General features: G+C 45.9%; 1 protein-coding gene across 3 annotated transcripts; it reads left to right on the top strand.

Moving 5' to 3' along the window:
- Positions 1-1612: 1612 nt before the first annotated feature.
- Positions 1613-24879, top strand: ARSL (arylsulfatase L). Of its 3 annotated transcripts, XM_079911658.1 has the most exons (11): positions 1613-2054; positions 6602-6646; positions 7228-7389; positions 8682-8803; positions 11542-11664; positions 13262-13685; positions 15183-15319; positions 16421-16555; positions 16929-17091; positions 19298-19419; positions 24066-24879. In XM_079911658.1, exons 2-11 carry the CDS (start codon positions 6624-6626, stop codon positions 24443-24445), a joined length of 1791 nt encoding a protein of 596 aa, XP_079767784.1. In that variant the 5' UTR covers positions 1613-2054; positions 6602-6623; the 3' UTR covers positions 24446-24879. The 3 variants fall into 3 exon arrangements, with proteins under 3 accessions (XP_079767784.1, XP_079767786.1, XP_079767785.1); XM_079911659.1 differs by lacking the exon at positions 1613-2054 and having other exon boundaries at positions 6626-6646; positions 7283-7389; XM_079911660.1 differs by lacking the exons at positions 15183-15319; positions 16421-16555; positions 16929-17091.
- Positions 24880-25200: the final 321 nt, after the last annotated feature.

The raw sequence follows: 25200 nt of genomic DNA, 5'->3' as shown, positions 1-25200 counted from the left end.
AGTGGACACGTTCAGGTCAACCACTGCCGTGGATCAAACAACTTACTAGAAATGGAATTTGGGGCAAGTTACAAACTCTATTTTAATCTGTTCTCCAGCAGACATTTTTATCCCCAGGTTCTTTTTTCGTTTCTTTGATTGTCCTAAAATACACATAACACAAAACTTACCATTGTGAACTCTACCATTCAGAGGGTTTAACACACCCACAATGTTGTATAGGCACCTCCTCTATCCAGTTCCAAAGCATGTTTATCATCCCGAAAGGAGACCCCTTACCCAGTAAGAGTCCCCCTTCATCATCCCCTCTCTCCAGTCCCTGGTGACCACTCAACGTGTCCAGCCCCAAATCTCTATGGCTTTACCTATCCTGGACAATTTATGTAAATGAAATCGTACACTGTGTGTCCTTCTGTGTCTGGCTTCTCTCACTGAGCATCACGTTTTTGAGGTTCATCACGTTGAAGCCTGTGTCCGTGCTTCAATCCTTTTGATGGCCGTAATATGCCACTGCGTGGATAGACCCCTAAATGAACTCCAAATGGAGCAAAGACCTAAAAAAGGGGGCTTAAAAGGACAAAGCTCTTACCAGAAAATACAGGGTTAAAGCTTCATGACTTCGGACTTGGCAATGATTCCTTCGCTATGACACCAAAAGTACAAGCGATCAAAGAGGGAAAAATAGATACATTTCACTGCCTCAGAATTAAAAACCGGTGTGTGTCAACGCATACGGCCAAGAGAGTGAAGCGACAGCCCGCAGCACAGGAAATTTTATTGGCAACGCCCTCATGATAGTATTTCTGAATTCGAGATGCATCTTACTGTGCAGCCAGGTGGCAGTCACAACCTACCTGGGCAGAAACTTTCTGCCCGCACCTTCTGGAAAGTTCAGGAAAGTGCTGGTGACCTAGCATCGGACGTGCCTGAGTGACTCACAGTAAGTTCACTGTTCTCATGACTGCAGGTTTTCCAAGTTGTCTTTTTTTGTCCCAGAAAGCTGCATCCAAAATCCACCAACCAGGTATAAGTAATTTCAATCCCTGTTCTTCCCAGTTTTCACCAGCTTTGGGGTGCGATATAGTCACATTGACAAGGCGAGCTAGAGTCAGGTCTTCTCCCGCCTCCAAATAGCCCCTTATTCCCCGGAGGGGTCTTTTGGGGGGTAACTGATTTGCTTGTAGATACATCGGGTACATCTATAAATGGAACCTTACTCGGCCATAAAAAGGAACGAAACTGCACCATTTGCAGAGACGCGGGTGGACCTAGAGACTGTCCTACAGAGAGAAGGAAGTCAGACAGAGAAAAACAAATACCGTATATTAACACATAGATGTGGAATCTCGGAAAATGATACAGATGAACTTATCTGCAAAGCAGAAATAGAGACACAGACGTACAGAACAAATGTTAACATTAGCGAATAGAAAAGAAAAAGAAATTGGCGTGCAGCCAAAAACGACTTTCCACCGAGAGTCACGTTATCAGGTAATTAAACATCATTTGTATCTAGAGGTAGTTGCAGCTTAGTCAGAGCTATTTTCTGTCTTCTGTTTATTTTGAAGGCGGATGCCAGAGGCGGCAGAAGCAGGACGTTTCAGGACTGTTCCAGAGGGATGTTCAAGGCAACTGCTTCCCTGCTTTGAGACACAGCCAGCAAATGCCCCGTCTGAATTGACCAAAGGCCAGGCGGGGTTCAACCTACTTGTGAATGAAAGACTCCCTGTTTCCAGCAAGAGTTGTCAGAGATCCCTCTGCAAGTGTTACAGTTTGTAAATGAGAACAGAAGGGCTTCTGTAGAAACCCGAAAAGCGCAGACAGCAGACGCCAGGGACTTCCCGGCCCCTTCTCTGGACAACCTAACTTGGTTTCCGTACGATCCTTGTTGCTCTGAAGAGTGAATCAGCCGGCACATGCGTGCACCGGAGAGAGGTCCTTGACTCAGAGCTGAGATCGTGTCTCCCGGCAAGAGCACCCAGAGGGCTGGTCCCCCCCGGAGAAGCAGCCGTTCGCTTACCTACAGCTGGCCTGGCCCAGAGACAGCCCTTCAGGTAACCAGCTTTTCTTGAGACGCTAGCAAGGCCGCTCCAGCCCGGCCAGCGACCCGTGGCAGCCCCCCTAAGTACGCGTGGCTGCAGGGCACACGGCAGCATCTGGCCGTATGTTAGCGGCGACTTTCTTAAACATGGAAAGCAAAGATAGGCATGTCAGATTTTTGCCTTGGGTGATGTCTACAAGGAACGCAGAATTTAGTTCAGAAAGAGAGCGAACGTAACTACGCGAGATGCTAAGAGATTTGGGAGCATGTGGATTGGACGTTGAAGAGATGCTAAGATTAAAAACTGAACCGGGTTTGGGAACAGGGCTCAAGTGTAGTGGAGAAATGAGACGTGCTGCCTGGGGTCTGGAGGACAGCGGGGAACCAGGGGTTGTAATTCTTTCTCCCCTGGAAGAGCCTCAAAGGCTACATTATGGGTAATACTTCATTGCGGGGCTTGCTTTCTCTTTTTCTGTATCTTTTTTGCTTTTAAATGGTCAAAGTATTTGACTTTTTTTTTTTTTGGTAAGTATTCTTTTTTTTTTTTCTCAAATCTTTATCGGCGTATAATTGCTTTACATTGTTGTGTTAGTTGCTGCTGTATAACAAAGTGAATCAGCTATACGTATGCATATACCCCCATATCCCCTCCCTCTTGCGTCTCCCTCCCACCTTCCCTACCCCACCCCTCTAGGTCGTCACAAAGCATGCCGTTGATCTCCTTGTGCTTATTGAGATATAATTAGCAGATAACATTGTGAGAGTTTGCTGTATACAAAGGGTCAGTTTGATAACATTTCTATGTTGCAATATGATGGCGACAATAGCGTTAGCTAACACTGCTATCACCTCCGTAGTTGCCATTGCTTTTTTGTGTTGAAAACAATTGAGATCTAGTCTCTTAGCAACTTTGACACTTAACATTACAGCAGCAGCGTTGAGTGTAATCACTGTGGGTGGGTCAGCTCTCCAGAAAGTATTTACCTACATGTTGCAAGTTTGCATCCTTCAACATCCTCCCATTTCTCCCACCCCCCACCCCCTGCAACCACCACCCTACCCTCTGCTCTTTCTTTGTCTCTTTCTTATGAAAAGTTTTCTCTGGTAGCCAACATGGAGAAAAGCATGCAGTGTTCTAAGGGATAAGATGCTGTGTTCCTTGGAACAGAAGAATACGCTCCTTCTGTGCAGCTAAGTATAGAGAGCCTATCACTGAAGAGGTGAACCAAAGATTTGATAAAACTAAACCTCGTATGACATTTCCACCATGTGCTCAAGCGGCGTATATACACTCAACTCTAACCCACCAGCAGAACAAGTAGAACCAGTCACGTTCCCTAGAAAAGTCAGAAGAAGCCCATAACATGCTTTTTCTGGGGGAAAAAAAAAAGATTAAAATAGATGTAAAGAAAACAGTCATATCTACTTTATACTATATTATATATGTTCATATTTTTATATATGATTATTGTGTAGTATATATTTTATATATACATGTATCTATACATACATATACATAAATGTATTTATTTCATATATAAATACATATAAATTAAAATGTTCATATAGACCTCCTGAGAGGTAAAGATTTGTAGCCAAAAATTGCAAAATGGAACAAACGAAAGGGTACGGCGAATGCCGATGGTGTGAAACGAAAGCATTTCCAGCTTCCCCCCTCTGCTCAATTTGAGATACGCCATCCAAACTGTCTACATGTTAAAACAGGTCTAGTAGGCAAAGTCCCTGGTGTTCTGTCCTTGCAGCAGAGAGTGGAGTAGTTTCATCCACAACATACATATTGTATGAGTCCATCTCCATGACATTCTGGAAAAGGTAAAATTATGGAGGCAGTAAAAGGATCAGTGGTTGCCAGGGGTTAAGATGGGAAGAGGGATGAACAGGCAAAGCACAGAAGATTTTTAGGGCAGTGAAACTACTCTGTATGATACTCTAATGGGCTGGGCGGGGTGTACATGGCATTGTACCTTGTCCACCCATGGGATGTATAACACCAAGAAAGAACCCTAAAGCTAACTCTGTGTCTGTGCAAACAGACACAATCACCTTGCAACAGGTCCCCCACCTGTACACCAGCTACCAGACGCGAAAAAGAGGCAGCAAGCCAGGTAGCTCACACCTCACTAAGATCCTTCTTCGAAAGGAATGAGGTAAATAAACAGCCTGGGTCACGGTACGTCTCACCAGGCGTGATGGGAGCCCTCAGCCTTGATCCCAACTGAAAGCTTCCCCGCTACAGAGGCAGTGACCACAGAGAGCCATCCAGAGAAACCTGTCTGCGGGGTTTCTCGCTGCCCAAGCCCTGTCCCAGTTGCATGCGATGGTCATCCGGCTGACCACAGGTGCGCTGCCCTGTCCTTGTGCTGAGGAGGACGCAGCTTGGGGAGGTGTGAGAAAGCACCTGAACTGCAAGTGAGCTTGGAAGGAGCCACCTCTGTCTTGCAGGCAAGGGCTAATGTCCAGAGAACATGAAGCACCAGGAAATGTCAGGCTAGCTCAGAAGGAGAAGGGTGGAAGCACACTGGGCCATTTCTCCTTGGAGAAGGCCCTGCATACAGCGATCCATGCCTCTGCACACACAGCCAGCCAGCAGCTAGTCTGCACCTTCCCAGGGGACAGCTTAGATGGAGAGGGTGTCACTCTGAAAGGCTGGATGTCCCCAGCTCGGAAGCTCGCCCACCACGCGAGCCAACTTCTCTTCAAACAGCTCATGAGCAGAGCTTCTGGGTCACTGCAAAAGCCATGCCAGGTCAAGGGCCACTGACCCCCAGAAGCCCCAAGTTGGATTCTCTCATGTCTTCATGGTTCCTCATGGCCACAAACAGGCTGCCAGGGACCAGCATTTTTATTACACATAATGTTGCCCAGTCGCCCATTGACATTCTACCTTTACTGGGTTTCCAGGGAAACAGAGCTAGAAAGTTAGCCCAAGGTCTGATTCTCACGCATCAAGGGACAGGATTGCCAGTTATCTGCAGAAAGTAGCTGTTGTCACCAGACGGCTTTGTAGACACGTAAATACACGTGTTCTTCCCCTTTCCTATGATCGCTTTGTAGGGACAGCAGCATACTCTCTTGACTCTTTTTTTTTTTTTTTTTCCATTTAAAATATATTGGATAGGGCTTCCCTGGTGGCGCAGTGGTTGAGAGGCCGCCTGCCGATGCAGGGGACGTGGGTTCGTGCCCCGGTCCGGGAGGATCCCACATGCCACGGAGCGGCTGGGCCCGTGAGCCATGGCCGCTGAGCCTGCGCGTCCGGAGCCTGTGCTCCGCAACGGGAGAGGCCACAGCAGTGAGAAGCCCGCGTACCGGAAAAAAAAAAAAAAAAAAGGTTAAGATGGGAAATTTTGTTATGTGCGTTTACCACAATCAAAAAATTTTTTAAATATGAATTGGAGATTATTTCATATCAATATTTTATCACTGAATTTTGCATTTTCCTTTATACTCCTGCCTTCTATATCGGGAATTAGGAATCTCTGGTCTGTTTGGCAAACTCTGCCTGTTTTTGGAAATCAAGTTTAATTGGAGGACAACAAGGGCCAGTCATCTGGGTTGTCCGTGGCCATTTCCATGCTATGACGGCAGAGAGAAGTAGTAGCGACAAGACCATCTGGGCAGAAAAGCCCAAAATATTTACCGTCGGCTCTTGATAAACACATGTTCTACATTCTTCTTTATTTTGGCCGCGCCTTGAGGCTTGCAGGACCTTAGTTCCCCGACCAGGGATTGAACCCCGGCCCCGGCAGTGAAAGTGTGGAGTCCAAACCACTGGACCACTAGGGAATTCCCCACATTCTTTTTTTTTTTTTTTTAAGTCACATCAGGACTCAAACGCAAAGGCAGACACCCCCAAACCAGCTGGTTTTTCCAGCTCGTCAGGCTGGAGCAGAATTCCAAGCAGGACGGAGCCACTCCAGCTCTGCCCACAGCCTACCTCCTACATTCTGCTCCCAGGTACGTTATTTGCACATTGGCTCCGTTTCACCCAAGGGCCTATCTCAAGGGCGTTCACAGCTTCCTCAAGCTGAAACACGTTCCACTGGAGCGGAACACCCACTTTGTCCAGAGCTTGTGCAAGTGAGAGCCGTGAACCACGACCTTGGTGAGGCCCCAGAATTCCAGAACCTTCAGCGGAAACGCGGCTTTGCTGCCTTGCTCCATGTATGGGATTTAAGATCCATCTGGACCAAACATGGTTCCTGGCAGCCACTCCTGGATCTAGAACACCTCGGGAACTTTCACCTACAGGGAGATACGTTTCTGTTCTGACAGAGTGCCTCAAAACCGATCACACTCTGACCTAAGCTAGAGCTAACAAAGGCCATGTTCTCCGTTCTAAAGACAGTGTTCAGCATTCGTAAAGCTTTTCGAGTAGGGAAGAACATTCATTCCTTGATGCGTTTTTAGTAGTTAAGATGTTATTGATAGCATCAGAGAGAATCCACGTTTCCCTTTCTCGTTACAGACTTACTGTTTGACTTCCTGCATTCGTTCATTTTCTGCTGCCTGTGTTAATATCAACCTCTTTATCTCTTCCAGGAAATACAAGGACAGAGAGGACATGTTACATCTGGAACACTCTTGGTAAGATAGGATGATGGGCACTCGTTCATCTTCTAGGTCTGCCTCTGTGTTCCTTCATGTCGCTTTCTCAGAATGCATTGATAGTAAACTGATCTTTCTAAATTAGTAATTCATCACTCCCCTCTTGAGGATTCACGATTAATATACACGTTGCACGCACCCTTTCCTGGGAGGTGCTCCCCGGCAGCTCCAGAAAGAATTCCACCTCACTCTTTCCGATGCAGCTGTGCGTCAAGTCTTGCCATGGGGCCGGTGTCTGGTTTTCCGGGAAGCCCACGACACAAATTCCATCAGATTCAGATTTCCATCTTTATTTCATGACGCTGCTGGGGATTGGAACACCCTTGTCCTGCTGTTTATTTGCGTGCCCAGGGTGGCATCCATGAAAGGATGAGTTGTTTTTAACTTTAAAAAAAGAAAGCAAGACAGAGAGAGAAAAAATTCAAATGCCTAAGAGGTGTATTCAAACTCTTCTGAAATGGGCTGATAATATCAAAGTCCCCTAAAAGAGGGAACCCAACTTCCCACTTACAGAAGTAGTGTCAATCAGGTGGAAAGCAGCATGAAGCCTTGTTGGGTAGCTTGTTTTTCAGGAGCTGGCTGGCTCTGACAGTCAGTGTGCTTCTGGATTTGAAGCCCTCAGCTTGCCGCAGTCTATCTGGTTCCCGTCCGAATATCCTTCTCCTGATGGCAGACGATCTCGGCATCGGAGATGTCGGCTGCTATGGCAACGACACCATAAGGCAAGGACCAGAGAATTGCTCATCTGACACCCCGGTGCAGAGGCCACTGCTATCGCATCTGACCCTCGGTCTGTGCAGTTCAAACTATAACAGAATTGCACACACATCATTTCTCTGAACGCCCTTAATCCTGCCTTCTTCCCACACCTGCACGAACGCCAGCTCACACGCATCCTGTGTGTGAATAATCGCTTCACTGTTAAGTATGATCTCCATCAGCACAGTCTCTGGTAGCACAGGCACTACCCTGACGCTGCATCTGAGTCCCACCCTCACGTCCCACCGACAGTGCGCTGGTAGCGTGGAGTCAAATCTTCCAGTTAGGAGTAGCGTGCCCGCACAGCTGCGCTTAAAATGCGTGACCAGCAAGGACCTCTGTAGAGCACAGGGGGCTCTGCTCAATCCTCTGTAACGACCTAAATGGGAAAAGAATCTGAAACAGCATAGATACACGTCTGTGGATAGCTGAGTCACTGTGCCGCACCCCTGAAACTAACGCAACACGGCTCATCAACCCCACACTAATATGAAATAAAAAGTAAAGAAAAAAAGAAGACTGTGTGTCCTCAGTGAGAAGTCACTCTGGACTCTCAATGCTGGATCTCTTATCGTATCTGCCTCGGCACCAGTCGTATATTGTGGAAACTTGGTCAATAATAACGCAGTGGATACTTCTTTGAGGTTTCAGAAGACATTTGAAGTTTTTCCACTGCCTTTTTTAAAATTACTAATTGTCATTGGACTATAGTTGCTTCACAATGCTGTGTTAGTTTCTGCAGCATAACAAAGTGAATCAGTTAGACGTATACATACGGCCACTCTTTTTTAGATTCCCTTCCCATGTAGGTCACCGCAGAGCACTGAGTAGAGTTCCCTGTGCTACACAGTAGGTTCTCATTAGTTACCTATTTTATATATAGTAGTGTGTCTATGTCCATCCCATTCTCCTAATTCATCCCACCCGCCCAGTATCCATATGTTCGTTCTCAACGTCTGTGTCTCTATTCCTGCTTTGCAAAGAAGTTCATCTGTACCATTTTTCTAGACGCCACATGGAAAAGATATGATACGGTATCCGTTTTTCTCGTCTGGCTTGCTTCACTCTGTATCACAGCCTCTAGGTCCATCCCCAGCTCTGCAAAGCCGTTGTCTTTTGTTCGTTCCTAAGAACGCATGCATGTGTTAATTGGGGACTGGAAAGTTTTCTATTAAGTAGGATGTCACTATGCTCACGGGAAAAGCCTCTGTGTTTGTGCGCTAAGGAGTAAAGCAGTTAACGTCTCCGTCTGCAGGACTCCGAACGTTGACCGCCTTGCCGCGGACGGCGTAATGCTCACCCAGCACATCGCCGCGGCTTCCGTGTGCACGCCAAGCAGAGCCGCTTTCCTAACAGGCAGATACCCTCTCCGATCAGGTTTGTCCTTCCTTCCGTCTAACCACGCAGTGGGCAGGAACATGCTCTTTTTGACTAATCACGTGCGGATTCTCCAGTACAGTGGGAAGAGAACGCTCTAAGTCCCCCATCAGATTGGAGTCCGTAAGAGCTATAGATAATGAGGTGACACTGGTAGAGCCCGGTGCATTTGATTGTCTCCTGTGATGTGGATAACTATATAAGGCAGGCGTTGGCAAACTCTTTCTCGAAAGGGCGAGATATTAAATACTTTCATCTCTGTGGGCCATGTAGCCTGTGACACAGCTACACAGCTCTGCTGTAGCTTGAGAGCTACCGACCTTACATACATAAATGAGCATGGCTGTGTTCTGATAAAACTTTATGTATGAACACTGAAATTTAAATCTCATATAGTTTCCTATGTTATGAAACATACGACTTCTGATTTTTTCCCCAACCATTAAATAAAACGTACAAAACCATTCTCCACCTGCAGGGGTTATGCAATCAGGTGGTAGGCAACATTTGCCCCGGGGGGCATAGCTTTTCAACCCTTAGTATAACATAGGTAATAATCTACCCCGAGGGATATTAAGGGACCTAACAGGCATTATCATGACTCTGGTTGTGCAAAAGTTTAAGTAACCAAATATGTTTAATCTGAAGCAGAAGAGATAGGGGTCTCCGAAGATTGTTTTCAAATCTCTGCCCGCCGCGTGGAAAAGGAATTTCTTTTGCTCTCTGTGGCCCCAAGAAAAAGATCTGAGACCTCGGAATGATTTTAAAGAGGGAAATACGTCGACAGAATATTCCTCCCCTTCCACCTCAGGGGCTCTAAAATCATCCTCTCTTGCATTAAAAGTCATGCAGATCTTTTGTTATAAAGTTCTGGGGTTTTTGTTTGGTTGGTTTTGGTTTTGGTTTTAGTTTTGTTTTTTGAGAGGTTTTTGGTGTGTTTTGTTTCTTTGTTTTTTTGGCTTTTTTGTTTTCTTTTGTTGTTTGTTTTTGGGGGGTTTGGGGCTTTTTGGTTTTTTGGTTTGGGGGGTTTTTTTGTTTGTTTTTCAGAGGGGTTTGGAGGGTTTTCTTCTCCCAATCTTCTATCTCCCTGGGGATTTGGGTAGAAAGTAGACTAAAAGTTTGAAAGTCTGTATAATGTCCTTCTGCCCTTTGACCCTGAAGCTGACTCCTGGGAGTAGGGACAGACTTCAGACCCTATATCAGCCGGAGTTCTCCAGAGAAACAGAGCCAACAAGATCTATCTATCATCTATCTATCATGTATCTATCTATCTATCTTCTATCTATCATCTATCTTTCCATCTATCAATTGTCTATCATTTATCTATCATCTATCTATCTCTCATTTATCTATTCATCTATCATCTATCCATCCATCTATCATCTATCTATCTATATATCCATCTATCATCTATCTATCCATCTATCATCTGTCTATCCATCTACCATCTATCAATCTATCAGCTGTTTATTTAGGATCTACCATCTCTGTCTCCTACTCTGTAAAGAGATTTATTTTAAGGAACTGGCTAGTGTGACTGTGTGGTTGGCAAGTCCAGAATCCTCAGGGCAGGACAGCAGGCTGGAGACGCAGGTGGGATCTGGTGTTGCAGTCTTGAAGCAGAATCCCTTCTGTGTCTGGAAACCTCAGCTTTTGTCCTGGAGACCTCCAACGGACTGGATGAGGCCACCCACCTGCACGGGGTCACCTCCTTTAGTTGAAGTCGATTGATTGCAGATGTTAACCAAATCTACACAAGACTTTCACAGCAACACCTAGACCCATGGACTAGTGTTTGCATGGCTGGGGACCGTAGCCTGGTCAAGTTGACCCATCAAAGTGACCCACAGAGACCCTCCTATATATAGTTCTCTGCAACCTGCTCAGGGAAGAATAAATCCTCGACAACATAAGCTGAAACACCCCAACTTTCTTTGTCCTGACCTAGAACTATTTGGTTTTCACTAGCCTTCATTGAACCAGACGCATTCTTGAGGTTTTGGAAAAATCTCAGAATTCTCCACATTTCCAAAGCGTGATCACTGAGAACTTCATTCGCTCTTTGAAGCAAGTGGATCCTCTCTGATCAGACTGAGCTGCAGTCATCAAAAAGGTCTAGGAGGCAAAGAGCATCTTCTAAATCGTTGGTTCTCAACTGCACACTGCAGAGCTTTATAAAAATATTGAACCTACATTTTTAAATGATTGGGTAGAGGTCCTGGATCTATCAGGGTCAGGATGAATTATGTCCGTGGTTCCCTACCTTTTCCGCACATGAGAATCATTTGGGGGGACCTTTTAACCATTCCAGATTCCACCCCAGACCAACTAATATCACAGTCTCTGGGGTGATATGATAACCAGGTGTCAAGATATTCTGGAAACCCCTCCCATGATTCCAATGTGCAGACCAGTTTGAGAAGTACTGGATTCTATCAAGAGTTTGGTGACATCATAAAATCATTTTTAATTCTGTTTTCCTTTTCATTTAATTCTCTTTCGGCTTACAACCTTGACACAGCAGGACCGTAAGTCTTCTCGCTAACATTTTCGATTAATGAATCATTTCCTTTGCTGACAAAAATAAAACCCATGAGACCAACCCACGTCGGAAGTAAATTTTCAACTGAATTTTGAATAATGGAGATTTCCACCGAATGTTCTAAGTTAAAGTGATAATAATGATGATACAAATCGATGTCTGATTGTAACATTTCTTTGAAAACGATTGATCAAAGGTATGGTGTCCAGTAATGGTTACCGTGTTCTTCAGTGGACGGGCGTATCTGGAGGACTTCCACCAAATGAAACAACTTTTGCAAAAATATTGAAAGATAAAGGCTATGCCACTGGACTCATAGGTATGGACATTTTCTAAGTATTAAGCACATTACTTTTTTTTTCACATCTTTATTGGAGTATAATTGCCTTACAATGGTGTGTTAGTTTCTGCTCTATAACAAAGTGAATCAGCTATACATATATCCCCATATCTCCTCTCTCTTGTGTCTCCCTCCCACCCTCCCTATCCCACCCCTCTAGGTGATCACAAAGCACTGAGCTGATCTCCCTGGAGCACATTACTTTTATAGGGAGGTTATAGTCAAGTAAGAAGTTTGGAAATGAAATAGTTGGGACACAGTGGGATTTCTCATTTCTTTTCTAATTTTACCAAATTACCAAAAATTTTCATCATGCTGGGTTTCCCCATTTCCTGTCTAGAAATGTGACCACGCAGCTTAGAACCTTCCTGTCTGCTTCCATAAAGAGCAGGCTTATCTTTCTATACGTCAACAAACCGCTTACGTCATGTGTGGAATGAATGAAAATTAGGGACGGCAGTTTCTTGAAAGGGGCTCAAGGAGTCATGATCATTATCATGTTATAGTAATAAGTTTTGCTAACGGTCTCCTTTGTCGATCAGAAAGAGCAAAGCTAACTCTTTAGCTCTTTGAATATAGAATCCAATAGATTCGTGGATATATCGCTCGGGAAATCACATGAGGTTTTCTGGGTGACGGACAACATTGGGCTGCTGAGAAGGTACACAGAGCGTATCAACGCTCCAGCAGTGACAGCAGGGGAGCTAATCACCTTCCACTGACTGAACACGACAGGTGGGGTCTGCAAAACCTGTCACCCACCACCACCCTGACTGTGATTATAATGAATTAGCAAAAGGGACGGAGAATTCTAAAGGCAGGAAATCTTTTGCTCACGCTGGTCACATCAGATGACGTTTTCTAGAGCCGTGTGACCACTGTGTGCCTTGATTATTGCTCTCCTGTAGACAGTCGCAAAGTCAGGGGGAGTCGACTGAATAAGGGTCACCAAAGATAGCAGGTCCTAACTGCTGGAACCTGCAAATATAACGTTACCTAGGGAAAAAGGGTCTTTGCAGATGTGATTCAGTGAAGGATCTTGACATGAGGAGATGATCCTGGATGATCCAGGTTTCCTTATGTACAAGGACAAGCGTCCTTTCAAGAGGGAGACAGACACATATCTGACTACAAAGAGGAGATAGTGAGACCATTGAGGCAGAGATGGGAGGGATGCGGCCACGAGCCTGGGGACGCCTGGAGCCCCCAGAAGCTGGAAGAGGCGGGAAGGACCCTCCCCTGGAGCCTCTGGAGGGAGCACGGCCCTGCCCACTTGCCTTGATTTGGGACTTGCCCTCCAGAACTGTGAGAGCATAAATTCCTGTTGTTTCAAGCCACCAAGTTATGGGACTTTGTTCCAGCAGCACAGGAAATGCTGCTACACAAGGTCCTCATTCCCTTGAAGTGACCTGGCCAGGCTGTGGTACAAACAACAGCAAACGCTACCCCCACCTCCTCTACATCCCCACCTCATCCCACCACCCAGCAGAGAGCCTAGAACTTGGCAAGCACACCATACCCACGCCCCCAGGGATGGTCGGACCGTTGTCACGTGTGCGTACTTCTTGCTTTTCAGGAAAATGGCATCTGGGTCTCAACTGTGAATCCTCCGATGATTACTGCCACCACCCGCTCAGCCATGGCTTTGACCATTTCTACGGAATGCCGTTTTCCATGATGGGAGACTGTGAGCCCGGGGAAGTGTCTGAAAAGCGTGCAGGCTTGGAGCATAAACTCAACGTCTGCTCGCATGTCATGGCGTTGGCCGCCTTTACACTCACCGCTGGGAAACTCACTCGCCTGGTAGCGGGCTCCTGGACTCTGGTCATCTGCTCAGCCATTGTGGCCCTGCTGTGCCTCACGACCTCCTATTTCATGGGTGCCCTGATTGTTCACGCCGACTGCTTTCTGATGCGAAATCACGCCATCACCGAGCAGCCCATGTCCCTTCAAAGGACGACGGCTCTTATGCTCAAGGAGGTCTCATCCTTTGTCAAAAGGTGAGTATCAAAGGTGGCTTCAGGATGAAAATGAATTCGGAATCTGCTTCTTCTGGAATGGGTACTGGCGTGGTGAAACGGTCCCAGCTCAGAAAGACATTTTTTTGGTAAAATGGGGCATAAATGATGTTCCCTGGAACTCAACTGGATCCGTTGAAACAACTGACCAGTCAGTTGAAATTTGCTGCTGTTCCTTCTTATTTTAGAGCCAGACCAGGGAATTCCCTGGGGGTCCAGTGGTTAGGACTCTGAGCTCGCACCGCAGGGGGCACGGGTTCTATCCCTGGTCTGCAAGCCACGTGGCATGGCTAAAAAAAAAAAAAAAAAGAGCCAGTCCAATTCTTTGAGCACCCCTGGTTACCACAGGGGTGGTATTTAATGAACCTATGAAACTGAATCACCTGTAGGTTTTGCAATAAATTCTAAGTATTTTTAAAGCTCTACCATCAGGACCAAGCGGTCCTGTGGCTAACTTCAGCCTGGATGTAAATGTGAGTGACAGTGACAAAGAGACTTACCAGGCCAGACCAGGAGGGACACAATGAAAAGCTACACCAAACGGAGGCCACTTTGTGCTCCCCAAAGGGGTTCCAGTAGAGTGGGTGACTCCATGGAACCCCAACTTACCTGGGTGGTGATCATGTTCCGGAATATTCTTAGCTTTTGATGGAATTGCCAAATCTGGGTCAGGTGTGAAGCGAATACTTGGCTTTCAAATTAAAACAAATTAACCTGATGTGTCCTTATTAAGTCTAAGAGCTTCACCTTTGCTTCTGTCCTTTAAGGGTGTAGATTAGACCATAAAGATCAGGTGAAGACAGGGGAAGGTGAGGAATTGTCTAGATTGGGGAGAATCAACTTGAGATTAATAACCCCATATACATCATTTTGAAAGTGGGTTTTTTCATGACTATTCCACACCCTAAACTTCATTGCATAAGAGCAGTTGTCAAGAAAACTGAATGTGCAAATCACTTATTCTTTCAGCTAAGTTGGAAATCGAAAAATATACCGAAATAACAATAAAATGAAAGTCAGACCAGATGGCATCCTGGTATTCTATTTTACTTTCAGTCATCCGAAGTCCATAGAGTTAGAAAACGATAATCAGGAAGAAAAAGACGTATAAAATCAGTGTGGAGGGACTTCCCTGGCGGTCCAGTGGTTAGGACTCTGCGCTTCCACTGCAGGGGGCACGGGTTCGATACCTGGTCGGGAAGCTGAGATCCCACATGCCGTGGCACGGCCAAAAAATAAAAAAATTCGTGTGGACTTTTCCAAAGACTTTAGAAGGAAGAAAGTCATCACACTGAAGATTCTCAGACACAGGAACATCGCGCCGTGGAACAGATCTACGCAGTTGCTGCTGGTGGGTAGAGCAGCACAGTCGTGTGTCTGAGTAAGGACGTGACAATGGAAATTTGTATTTAGCATCTGTGGGAGCTCAGTCTCAGGTTGACCAAAAAATAACTCCCATCACATCGTATCTACTTTCAGAAACAAGCAAGGACCTTTCCTCCTCTTCGTGTCCTTTCTACATGTCCACACCCCTCTCATCACTACCGAGAACTTCCGAGGGAGGAGTCCCCATGGGCTGTACGGGGACAACACAGAAGAGATGGATTGGATGGTGGGTAGGTACCTTTTCCAGATGAGAAAGTGATGGTTCCTCGTCCAGAAACTGCAGGAGGGAAGGATGTAAAGAATGAGAAGACCAGGGCTTCCCTGGTGGCGCAGTGGTTGAGAGTCCGCCTGCCGATGCAGGGGACACAGGTTCGTGTCCCGGTCCGGGAAGATCCCACATGCCGCGGAGCGGCTGGGCCCGTGAGCCATGGCCGCTGAGCCTGCGCGTCCGGAGCCTGTGCTCCGCAACGGGAGAGGCCACAACAGCGAGAGGCCCGCGTACCGCAAAAAAAAAAAAATGCAGACCTGGTCAGACTGTATAAAAAAGCAACACCCAAACACCAAAGAAATACACTCGTTTTTTTAAATCTGTAACTTTTAACCAACCACCTTCCCCCATTTTTTCCCACCCCTCACCCTCACCTGCAGTAGCCACCAATCTGTTTTCTCTTTCTGTAGGTGTGGCTTTTTGGATCCCACATATAAGTGAGATCACACAGTATTTGTCTTTCTCTGTCTGACATACTGCACCGAGCATAATGCCCTCAGGGTCCATGCATGTCGCTGCAAGTGGCAGGATTTCCTCCTTTCTCAAGGCTGCATAATAGTCCGTTGAATGTACACAACACATTGTCTTTATTCATTCATCCATCGATGGACACTCGGGTTGCTTCCATGTATCGGCTATTGTAAATACTGCTGCTATGAACATGGGGGTACAGATATTTTTTATGTGACTCTAAGAAACTTAGAACTGCCACTGAAAACTATTCTTCATCCACGTACAAATGCCTTTGTCACCGTCTTTCCTAGACCATCCTGTTCCCTATTTTTCTCTGTAATCTTCTTTTGCCTCATTTGTAAGGGTTCACGACGTTGTCCTATGCAGCAGGTACACTTGTAGCTTTCCTGAAACTTTCTGGAAACAGGATGGGGCACATACAAAGACATATGTCAATCTTAGATCGAAGATGCTTAAAATAGCACAATTATATTACTGCTGACTCCCATTAAGCTTTAACACTGAAGACTCATTTAAAGGAAGCGTTCCAAAAATCCGGTGTAAGAGTTTCTTCTATTTTGACTGGCACACACGCATCTATTCTTTGCAGGGCAGATCCTTGATACCTTGGACACGGAAGGTTTGACCAACAGTACCCTCGTTTATTTTACGTCGGATCATGGGGGATCCTTAGAGGCTCAGTTTGGAAACCATCAATATGGTGGCTGGAATGGGATATATAAAGGTAAGGGTGAGACATTCCCAGATCCATGTGTACTGGCTTCATCTCTTCCCAGTAATTCCCAACGCTTTCTCTGGAATGGGAGTTTACAAAGCAAAGTCACAAAAACCAAAGGAACCCAACTGATCGTTGTGGTCAACAGAATAATGTCCCCAAAGGTATCCATGTCCTGACCCCCGTGTGGTGGAAAACCAACACCCAGAATAATAAATAAAACAAAATCTATGCTCTGCCAGGGAGGAACTAAATGTCGTCATGTAATTAAAGAGGGAGGGAGAGAAAGAGAGATTTAAAACGGATGGAAAGGTTAAATCACCCAGGTAAGCAACACTTTGGGTTTTCAATCACATTCTTTCCTGTTCATGTTTAAACACAGGTGGCAAAGGCATGGGCGGCTGGGAAGGTGGGATCCGGGTCCCAGGGATACTCCGGTGGCCCGGGGTGCTGCCCGCTGGCCGCCTGATCCACGAGCCCACCAGCCTGATGGATGTCTTCCCCACCGTGGTCCAGCTGGGGGGTGGCCAGGTGCCCCATGACAGGTACAGAGCAGCCCGAAGAAGGTAGCTGTGTTTTGTGTAGAGCCAACATGTATGTCAAACATCACTGTCACTTTTGTTTGGCATAAAACATCCGTGAGATCAGTATCGGGAAGAACGCTCATCATTCTCTGCTGGGATCCAACGTCTGCTTCCTTTTATGCATAAAATGTCCTTCTCTTCTCAGTCTTAAGTGGAGCCATTTGATAATGAGGACGATTGTCACTGAAACGCATCAATGAATTTACTAACGATTCATCACAAGAGATTCCTTTTGATGTAGTGTGGTGGGGACTTTTCATGATCCCAGTTTTTCTTATTTTTTTATTTATTTATTATTTTATTTATTTATTTTTGGCTGTGTTGGGTCTTCGTTGCTGCACGCGGGCTGTCTCTAGTTGTGGCCGGCGGGGGCTACTCTTCATTGCGGTGCGCGGGCTTCTCATTGCGGTGGCTTCTCTTGTCGCGGAGCATGGGCTCTAGGCACGTGGGCTCAGCAGTTGTGGCTCGCGGGCTCAGTAGTTGTGGCTCGTGGGCTTAGTTGCTCCACGGCACGTGGGATCTTCCTGGACCAGGGCTCGAACCCGTGGCCCCTGCACTGGCAGGTGGATTCTTAACCACTGCACCACCAGGGAAGCCCGATTCCAGTTTTTCTTCCTTTAAAAATGATAGAAAATTTGGGAGGAATAGAAAGAAAATAAAATTATTTCGTAAACTTGACAACGTAGAGATGAATACATAATTAAGTTATATGATACCTATGTACTATATATATTTAGATATATTATATATTTATATTTTATATATTTGTATAAAATATTCAGTATATATAGAGAGATATATATGTATATATCTATATATATTTAGACACTTTATGCATGGACAAAAATTTTAATGGCTTTACAGTATTCTTTCAACTAACCTCTTACAGGTGGACTTCAGCCGTGTTCATTTTGAAAAAAAATCTGGCTTTGTCATTTTACTGCCTGTCATAATTACCTTCTTAGTAAAAACCCCTGGAAGTTGAATTCCTGGGTCAAAGTGTGTGGCCAGTTACTAAACTCTTGATACATTTTGTCAAATTGTTCCCTAGGAATTGCTACTGGCTGTATGTGAGAGCATCTGTTTTTAAAATAATAGAACTAAAATCAATTTAATTTATACATGTAATTTATTTATTATATAAACGACACATACAGTATGTGTGTATGCACACATACATATATGTGTGTTATCATTTCCACTGCTTTATCAGCAGAGATGTTGAATATTACATTCTCCTCTTTTCTCTTCTCTTACATTGAATATCATGTCTCTGGTTGATTTTTTTTCCTCCTAACTGGCTGCTAATTTTTAACATTAATTTATAATATCTCATTTGTTTTAAAAATAAAAATTTGTCCATCATGTATATCACAAATGTATTTTGCTAGAAGATAAAATTCAGCCATATATTGTTGCTTGGTTTTATTTATATATACATTTATATATATTTATACACACACATATGTAAACATATGTGTATGTGTATATGAATACACGTTTGGAAATGAAATGATATATATTGTGTATATTCATGGTGTATATATATATGTGCTATAGGTGTGGTGTATCCATGCGGTATGCATATATTTTATGTATATATGGTGGGTATATATATCACATATCTATAGTATATGTATGTGGTATGTGTATATGTATATTGTATATACAGTATATATAATATATAGTGTATATATTGAATATATAATACATATATTGTGTATATATTATATATTGCATATATAGTGTATATATGTCTATTTGTATATAATGATATATATTGTGCATATAAGGTATATATTTTTTATATAATGATGTATATTGCATATATACACTACATAGGCATATAGATTTCTTTTATTATATATACTTATGAAATGATTCCAGGTCTTGTTGAAGAATGCCGCATGTTCTATAACGACTTAAAGCTCAAATCCATACAGAACCAAGCAGGTGTTTCCATTTTGTTTAGCTATTTGTGCCTTCAGAATAAGGCTGGGGGGACCATTACTTCAGCCGAGCAAGCTGGACCCTCCAACATCTTTTAGCCGAAGGCGCTGTGTGCAGGCGGCTGGGGTGCTGACTGCCCCGGGGCGGCCCTGGGCTTGTTAAGGCCACGCCCACCTTCCAGCAGCCCCGCCCTGAGTCCCTGTGCTCCTGCCTGTAGGGTGATTGACGGCCGGGACCTGCTGCCCTTGCTCCTGGGGACAGCCCAGCACTCGGAGCACGAGTTCCTGATGCATTACTGCGAGAGCTTCCTGCACGCAGCCCGGTGGCACCAACGGAACAGTGAGTAGCCTGCCTGAAGGAGTCATGTCTTGGCCTCCGTTCGCATTTTCTGCTTCTTTGTGGCTTTTGCATGTCCACGCGAGCTCCTTTATTTCCTTCTTGGCGGTATTTTTCTTCTGATGCCGGCAACGTCCTTTCACTGTCGATCATCCCGTGGTGATCGGAAGGGAATTCTCTGGTCTATGGCTTTCCCGTCCCCCAGCCCCATGAGGTGAGGTGCAACTTTTATCATCACACACACACACTTGTACACACACAGGTGTTCCAACCTGATTCTAACCTTTCCAGTCTGTCCTCTTAATCTATATTTGCTTTCCACGTGTCTTAACTTCATGACACCATCTCATACCTGTTAGATTAACGATAACTTTGTAAAACAAGCAGTAACATGTTTAGTGAATAATTTTTGCACCTCAAACTTTTCTGGGCTGTTGTGGCCCAACAGTCCTTTCAAAAGAATTGTAAAATCATTTGCAACTATTTTTTTTTAATCCCACAGGAATATCAATATCCATTGTCTTCAACGTATAAATGATTTTGGGGGGGAAAGTGGTATCTTTACAATATCAAGTGTTCCCAAACTGAGGCATGTTATGTCTCCGCACTTCTTATTGAAAAGCTATTCGTTTTACCAAGCACTTTGCTCCCTTACCAAGTCATTTCATTGTATTTTAATTGCTTCCATATTTATAGCTGGATTCTCCATCATCGTCTGACTGGAGTTGCTTGAGGTTTTCTGTTTCTATGAATCTTTTTAAATCCAGCTCTTGGATTTACTAAACAACTATATTTTTAAATTTTCTAACTGCTTGAGTTCTGCCTCTGCCTTGGTCTGTGGTAACAGACTTTCAGCTATTTGAGTTTCTTCTCTTTTCTTCATTTCTGTTTCCCTCTCTATTATTCTGCATTTTGCCCTGACATTTTCTCCCTTTTTTGTGGATTTGCCTTAAGGACTTGGTTTTCTTCCAGGGTTTGGGAAGGCCTATAGCCCTCTTGCAATTCAACTCACTCTTTTTTCTTTATGCCTCAAAACCATTCTCTGGACATGTCCAGTTGTCTGAAACAAGAATAAAAGAATACCTTTTGGAATCCCCCTTATTTGAGGAAGTTACCAATAGATTTTTTAAAAATCTCCCTCCTTTTCCTGTCCATCCTTTCCAGTAGTATCATCATCTGGGATGATTTTTATTGCTACATTTTTGGGTTTTTAAGAATTTCATAACATAGATTTCCTCTTTTAAGATTAAAAAAAAAAAACTTTCATTCAGGGACTTCCCTGGAAGTCCAGTGGTTAAGACTCCATGCTTCCACTGCAGAGGGGGACGGGTTCAATCCCTGGTTGGGGAACTCAGATCCTGCATACCATGGGGCGTGGCAAAAAAACCCAAAAACTTTCATTCAATTACCTAGCACAATCTACAACTATTTATGCTTACGGATAATTTTTATTGCTACATTTTTGCTTTTTTAAACTTACATACTATAGATTTCCCCTTTTACGATTTTTTAGAAAACTTTCATTCAATTGCACAGTTCAGTCTACCAGCATTTATGCTTAGGGATGATTTCTATTGCTACGCTTTTGATTTTTTAAAGTCACATATTATAGATTTCCCTTTTTAAGGGTTTTTTTTAACTTTCCTTCAGTTCCATAGCCCAAACTTCAAGCACTGCTGTGAGTGGCACCGATACCTGGGATCAACGTTCATCCTCTTTTCCTTTACCCCGTGGCTGCCCCATTACCGAACCTCTCTTCTCTCAGTTATTGGGCAAATATCTCAATTTTTTTTTCAAGGTAGATAGGGAGTGTGTTCTTACTTTCTTTTTTTTTTTAACTTTTTGTTTTTCGGCCGTGCCACGTGCCATGTGGGATCTTAGTTCCCCAACCAGGGATCGAACCCACGCCCCCTGAATTGGGACCGTGGAGCCCTAACCACTGGACCGCCAGGGAAGTCCCCTGTTCCTACTTGCCATGTCTCTTCGACGGCCCCCTCACCGGCCTCCCCAGGTCCACTCTTCATCCCACTCCCGTTGTCCACTTAGCCCTCCATGAAAACCTTTCCAGGACCACCCACCATACCGATTCCTCCCTGTGACATGAGCCAGCCCCTCCCCTTCTCTGGGGCAGGATCTCTGACCCTAGGAGCCCCCGGTCACCAAGCTGCAGCAGAACCATGCCCTGTGATTCTAGAACCTGCAGTTACTGCCTCAGGGCCTTTGCACGACCCGTCCCTGCCATCGAGAACATGCTCAGGAGGCGGACCGTCCTCCGTTCTTGACCTTCACGTCCCGCATCCACTATGACCCCACCCCGCACCTTGCACACACACACACCTCCGCGTCCGCCTTCCATCACCTGGACTGCTTGTATTTTCTTCCAGGCATCCGGCACTCTTGGCAATCTTCTCATTTCTGGTGTCTATTTACCGCTCTCTGGCCTGAGTCCCCTCCCTACGACTCTGTCTGTCTTCTCTCTGTACTCATCTGCTGAACGATGAAAACAATCACGGACATTGAATGAGTGTCCGTCCGATGCCGATGAACTCATTTTACTCTGAAAACCCCAGCAGGTGACAATTCCTGTCCCCAGTTCACAGGTGAGAAAACTGACACTTGTTAAGACAACAGGTCGCAGGGCTTCCCTGGGGGTCCTTTGGTTAAGACTCCGCGCTCCCAATGCAGGGGGCCCGGAGTTCCATCCCTGGTCAGGGAACTAGATCCCACGTGCCACAGCTAAGACCCAGCGCAGCCAAATAAGTAAATAAATATTAAAAAAAAAAACCCAAAAAAGACAGCAGGTCACCATAAATGCTTTGAAGGGAACAGAAGCCAGTGTTCCCATAAAAACACCAAACCACAGCGGTGCTAGCCTGGGAACCAGGGCTCGCGCAGGGAAATCTGGTGGCTGTGGGGACGAAGGGAACGGGATGCCCGTCTGACCACAGGTCTTGGTTGCCCACACTTGCTGGCTGCATGGGGACCCCTGGCCTCATTCTCACTCTCCTGTCCAGGTCCCAGGAGCAGCCCCAGCCCTGCCCCGTCTCCCTCCCTGGTCCCTGGTCCTCCTACACCAGGATCCAAGGGAACCCTCCCGCCTGGTCCTGGAAGAGGCACGGCCACCAGAGTCCCGCTCACTGCCCTCTGGTTACACGTGTGGCTTCCCCAGACTTGCTGCCCTGCGAGGATGCGGGGGGATGCCAGAGGGAGAGTGGGGGCCTCCTTCTCCGCGCAGCAGGAAGCCGCAGGGCTCAGGCTGTGCAGTCCTGGGTCTGACCCACGGCGGGGGGCAGTGCTGGTGTGAGGACAGCCTCAGTCTCTCCTTCCATTTGGTCAAAATCGCTTCCTGAGGCTGAGCTAGATCTGGTGCCAGCTGACCTCTAAGTAGTAAGTCTTCTCAGACGCTGGAGGATGTCTTACAGATGCATGCTACTCTCTCCCTCCCTTCTTTCCTTCCTCCTTCCTTCCTTCCCTCCTTCCCTCCTTCCTTCCTTCCCTCCTTCCTTCCTTCCCTCCTTCCCTCCTTCCTTCCCTCCTTCCTCCCCTCCTGCCCTCCTTCCTTCCTTCCCTCCTTCCTTCCTTCCTTCCTTCCCTCCTTCCCTCCTTCCTTCCTTCCTTCCTTCCCTCCTTTTCTTGGTGGAACCTTCACAGCTAGAGAGAAGCTCCGGAAAAACATCACTGAGAATTCACTTAGGAAACCACCGTCCAGACAAGTAATTCATTCCTTTTTGTAAACAGCTCTGTGGCGCTCTCCCTCACCATCTTAGCTCCGGCTGCCATAACAAAAGACCACAGAGCAGGGAGCTTAAAGTAATGCACACTTATTTCTCACAGTTCTAGAGGCTGGAAGTACGAGATCAAGGTGCCAGCACGGTCTGGTTCTAGGGAGGACTCTCTTCTGGGTCAGATTCGGCCACCTTCTCCCTGTGTCCTCATGTTGGGGAGAGAGAGCTCTGGCCTCTTTCTCTTCTTATAAGGACACAAATCCCATCCCGGGGGGCCCCACCTTCACAACATCGTCTCACCCTGATCACCTCCCAAGGCTCTATCTCTTAATCCCATCACGGTGGAGCTCAAGGCTTCCACAATGAATCTGGGGTTGAAGGGGTGGAGGACACACAAACATTCAGTCCATGATATTCACGTCACCATAAAATTCACCCTTTTCGAATGTAAAAATGGAGTGACATTTAGCACTTCACAGTGGGTGCAAACCTCACCGTCATCTAGCTCTGTAACATTTTCATCACCTCCACAATGAAACTCCAAACCCATTAAATACTCACTCCCCAATCCCCCTCCCCCAGCCCCTGGTAACCATGAACCCACTTTCTGTGTCTGTGGATTTGCCTGTTCTGGACGCTTCCTACAAACGGATCACACACTGTGTGTCCTTCTGTGTCTGGCTTCTTTCTCTGAGCAACGTGTGTTTAAGGTCCATCCACGTGGCAGCCTGTGTCAGAGCTTCACTCCTTTTCATGGCTGTGTGATATTCCACTGTGTGGATGGCCCCCATGCTGTGTATCCATCCATCACTTGATGGACACCTGGGCTGCTTCCAGCCCCTGGCACTTGTGAATCACCCAGCTCTCCAGCAATGTGTCCTGTGTCTCCATGCCAACCCTCCCCAATTCTTGCCCTTCCTCCAGGAGGGGCAGTGTGGAAAGTCCACTACGTGACCCCAGTGTTCCACCCAGCCGGAGCCAGTGCCTGCTACGGGAGAGGGGTCTGCCCATGCTCTGGGGACAAAGTAGCCCATCATGACCCACCGTTGCTGTTTGACCTCTCGAGAGACCCTTCCGAGGCCCACGCCCTCACGCCAGACACGGAGTCCTCATTCCATGAGGTGATGGAGAGAATCACAAAGGCCGTGGAGGACCATCGCCGGACGCTCAGCCCGGTTCCACTGCAGCTGGACATGCCGGACAACCTCTGGAAGCCGTGGCTCCAGCCCTGCTGTGGTCGGTTCCCCCTCTGCTGGTGCGATCGGGAAGCTGACCCACAAGAGCCGACCGCCCGGGAAAACTAGGTCCCCGCTCCCTAGAGATCTCCGTTGGGGTCAAAATAAAATGGCCTGAAGACAAGCTGTCTGCTTGTGTGGGGCTGAATCCTTTCACCAACTCTAAAGACAAAGTGTTACCGAATTCAGGTTCAGCTTCTCACCGCTCAGGAATACAATACTAAACTGGTACAAACGAACTTAGGTGCAAAACAGAAATAGAGTCACAGACATAAAAAACAATCTTATTGTTACGAGCGGGCAAAGGGGGTGGAGGGATAAATGGGGAGATTGGGATCAACATATACACATGACTATATATAAAATAGATAACTAATAAAGACCTGCTGTACAGCACAGGGAACTCTACTCAATACACTGTAATAACCTCTATGGGAAAAGAATCTGATAAAAGGGTGGATATATGTATATGTATAACTGACTCACTTTGCTGTACACCTGAAACTAACACATTGTAAATTAACTATACTCCAATTAAAAAAATAAAGTTATTTAAAAAAAAGAATCAGGGCTTCCCTGGTGGCGCAGTGGTTGAGATTCCGCCCACCAATGCGGGGGACACGGTGCGCCCCGGTCTGGGAGGATCCCACATGCCACTGAATAGGAGCTGTGCTCTGTCACCTCCCTCCCAGACCCATCCACACCCTTGTCCCTGATACTTTGAAGCCACTAGAGTCTTTGCATTCCTTAAAGTGAATTCAGACCCATAAGATCAAGGCCAGACCCCAGGACTGTGACCCGAAAACTGGGGTCGCCTCTTGGTG

Source organism: Stenella coeruleoalba (assembly GCF_951394435.1).
Source record: "Stenella coeruleoalba genome assembly, chromosome: X".
Lineage (NCBI taxonomy): Eukaryota > Metazoa > Chordata > Mammalia > Artiodactyla > Delphinidae > Stenella > Stenella coeruleoalba.
The sequence above is the reverse complement of the archived record's forward strand: the minus strand, read 5'-3'. Positions and strand labels throughout refer to the sequence as shown.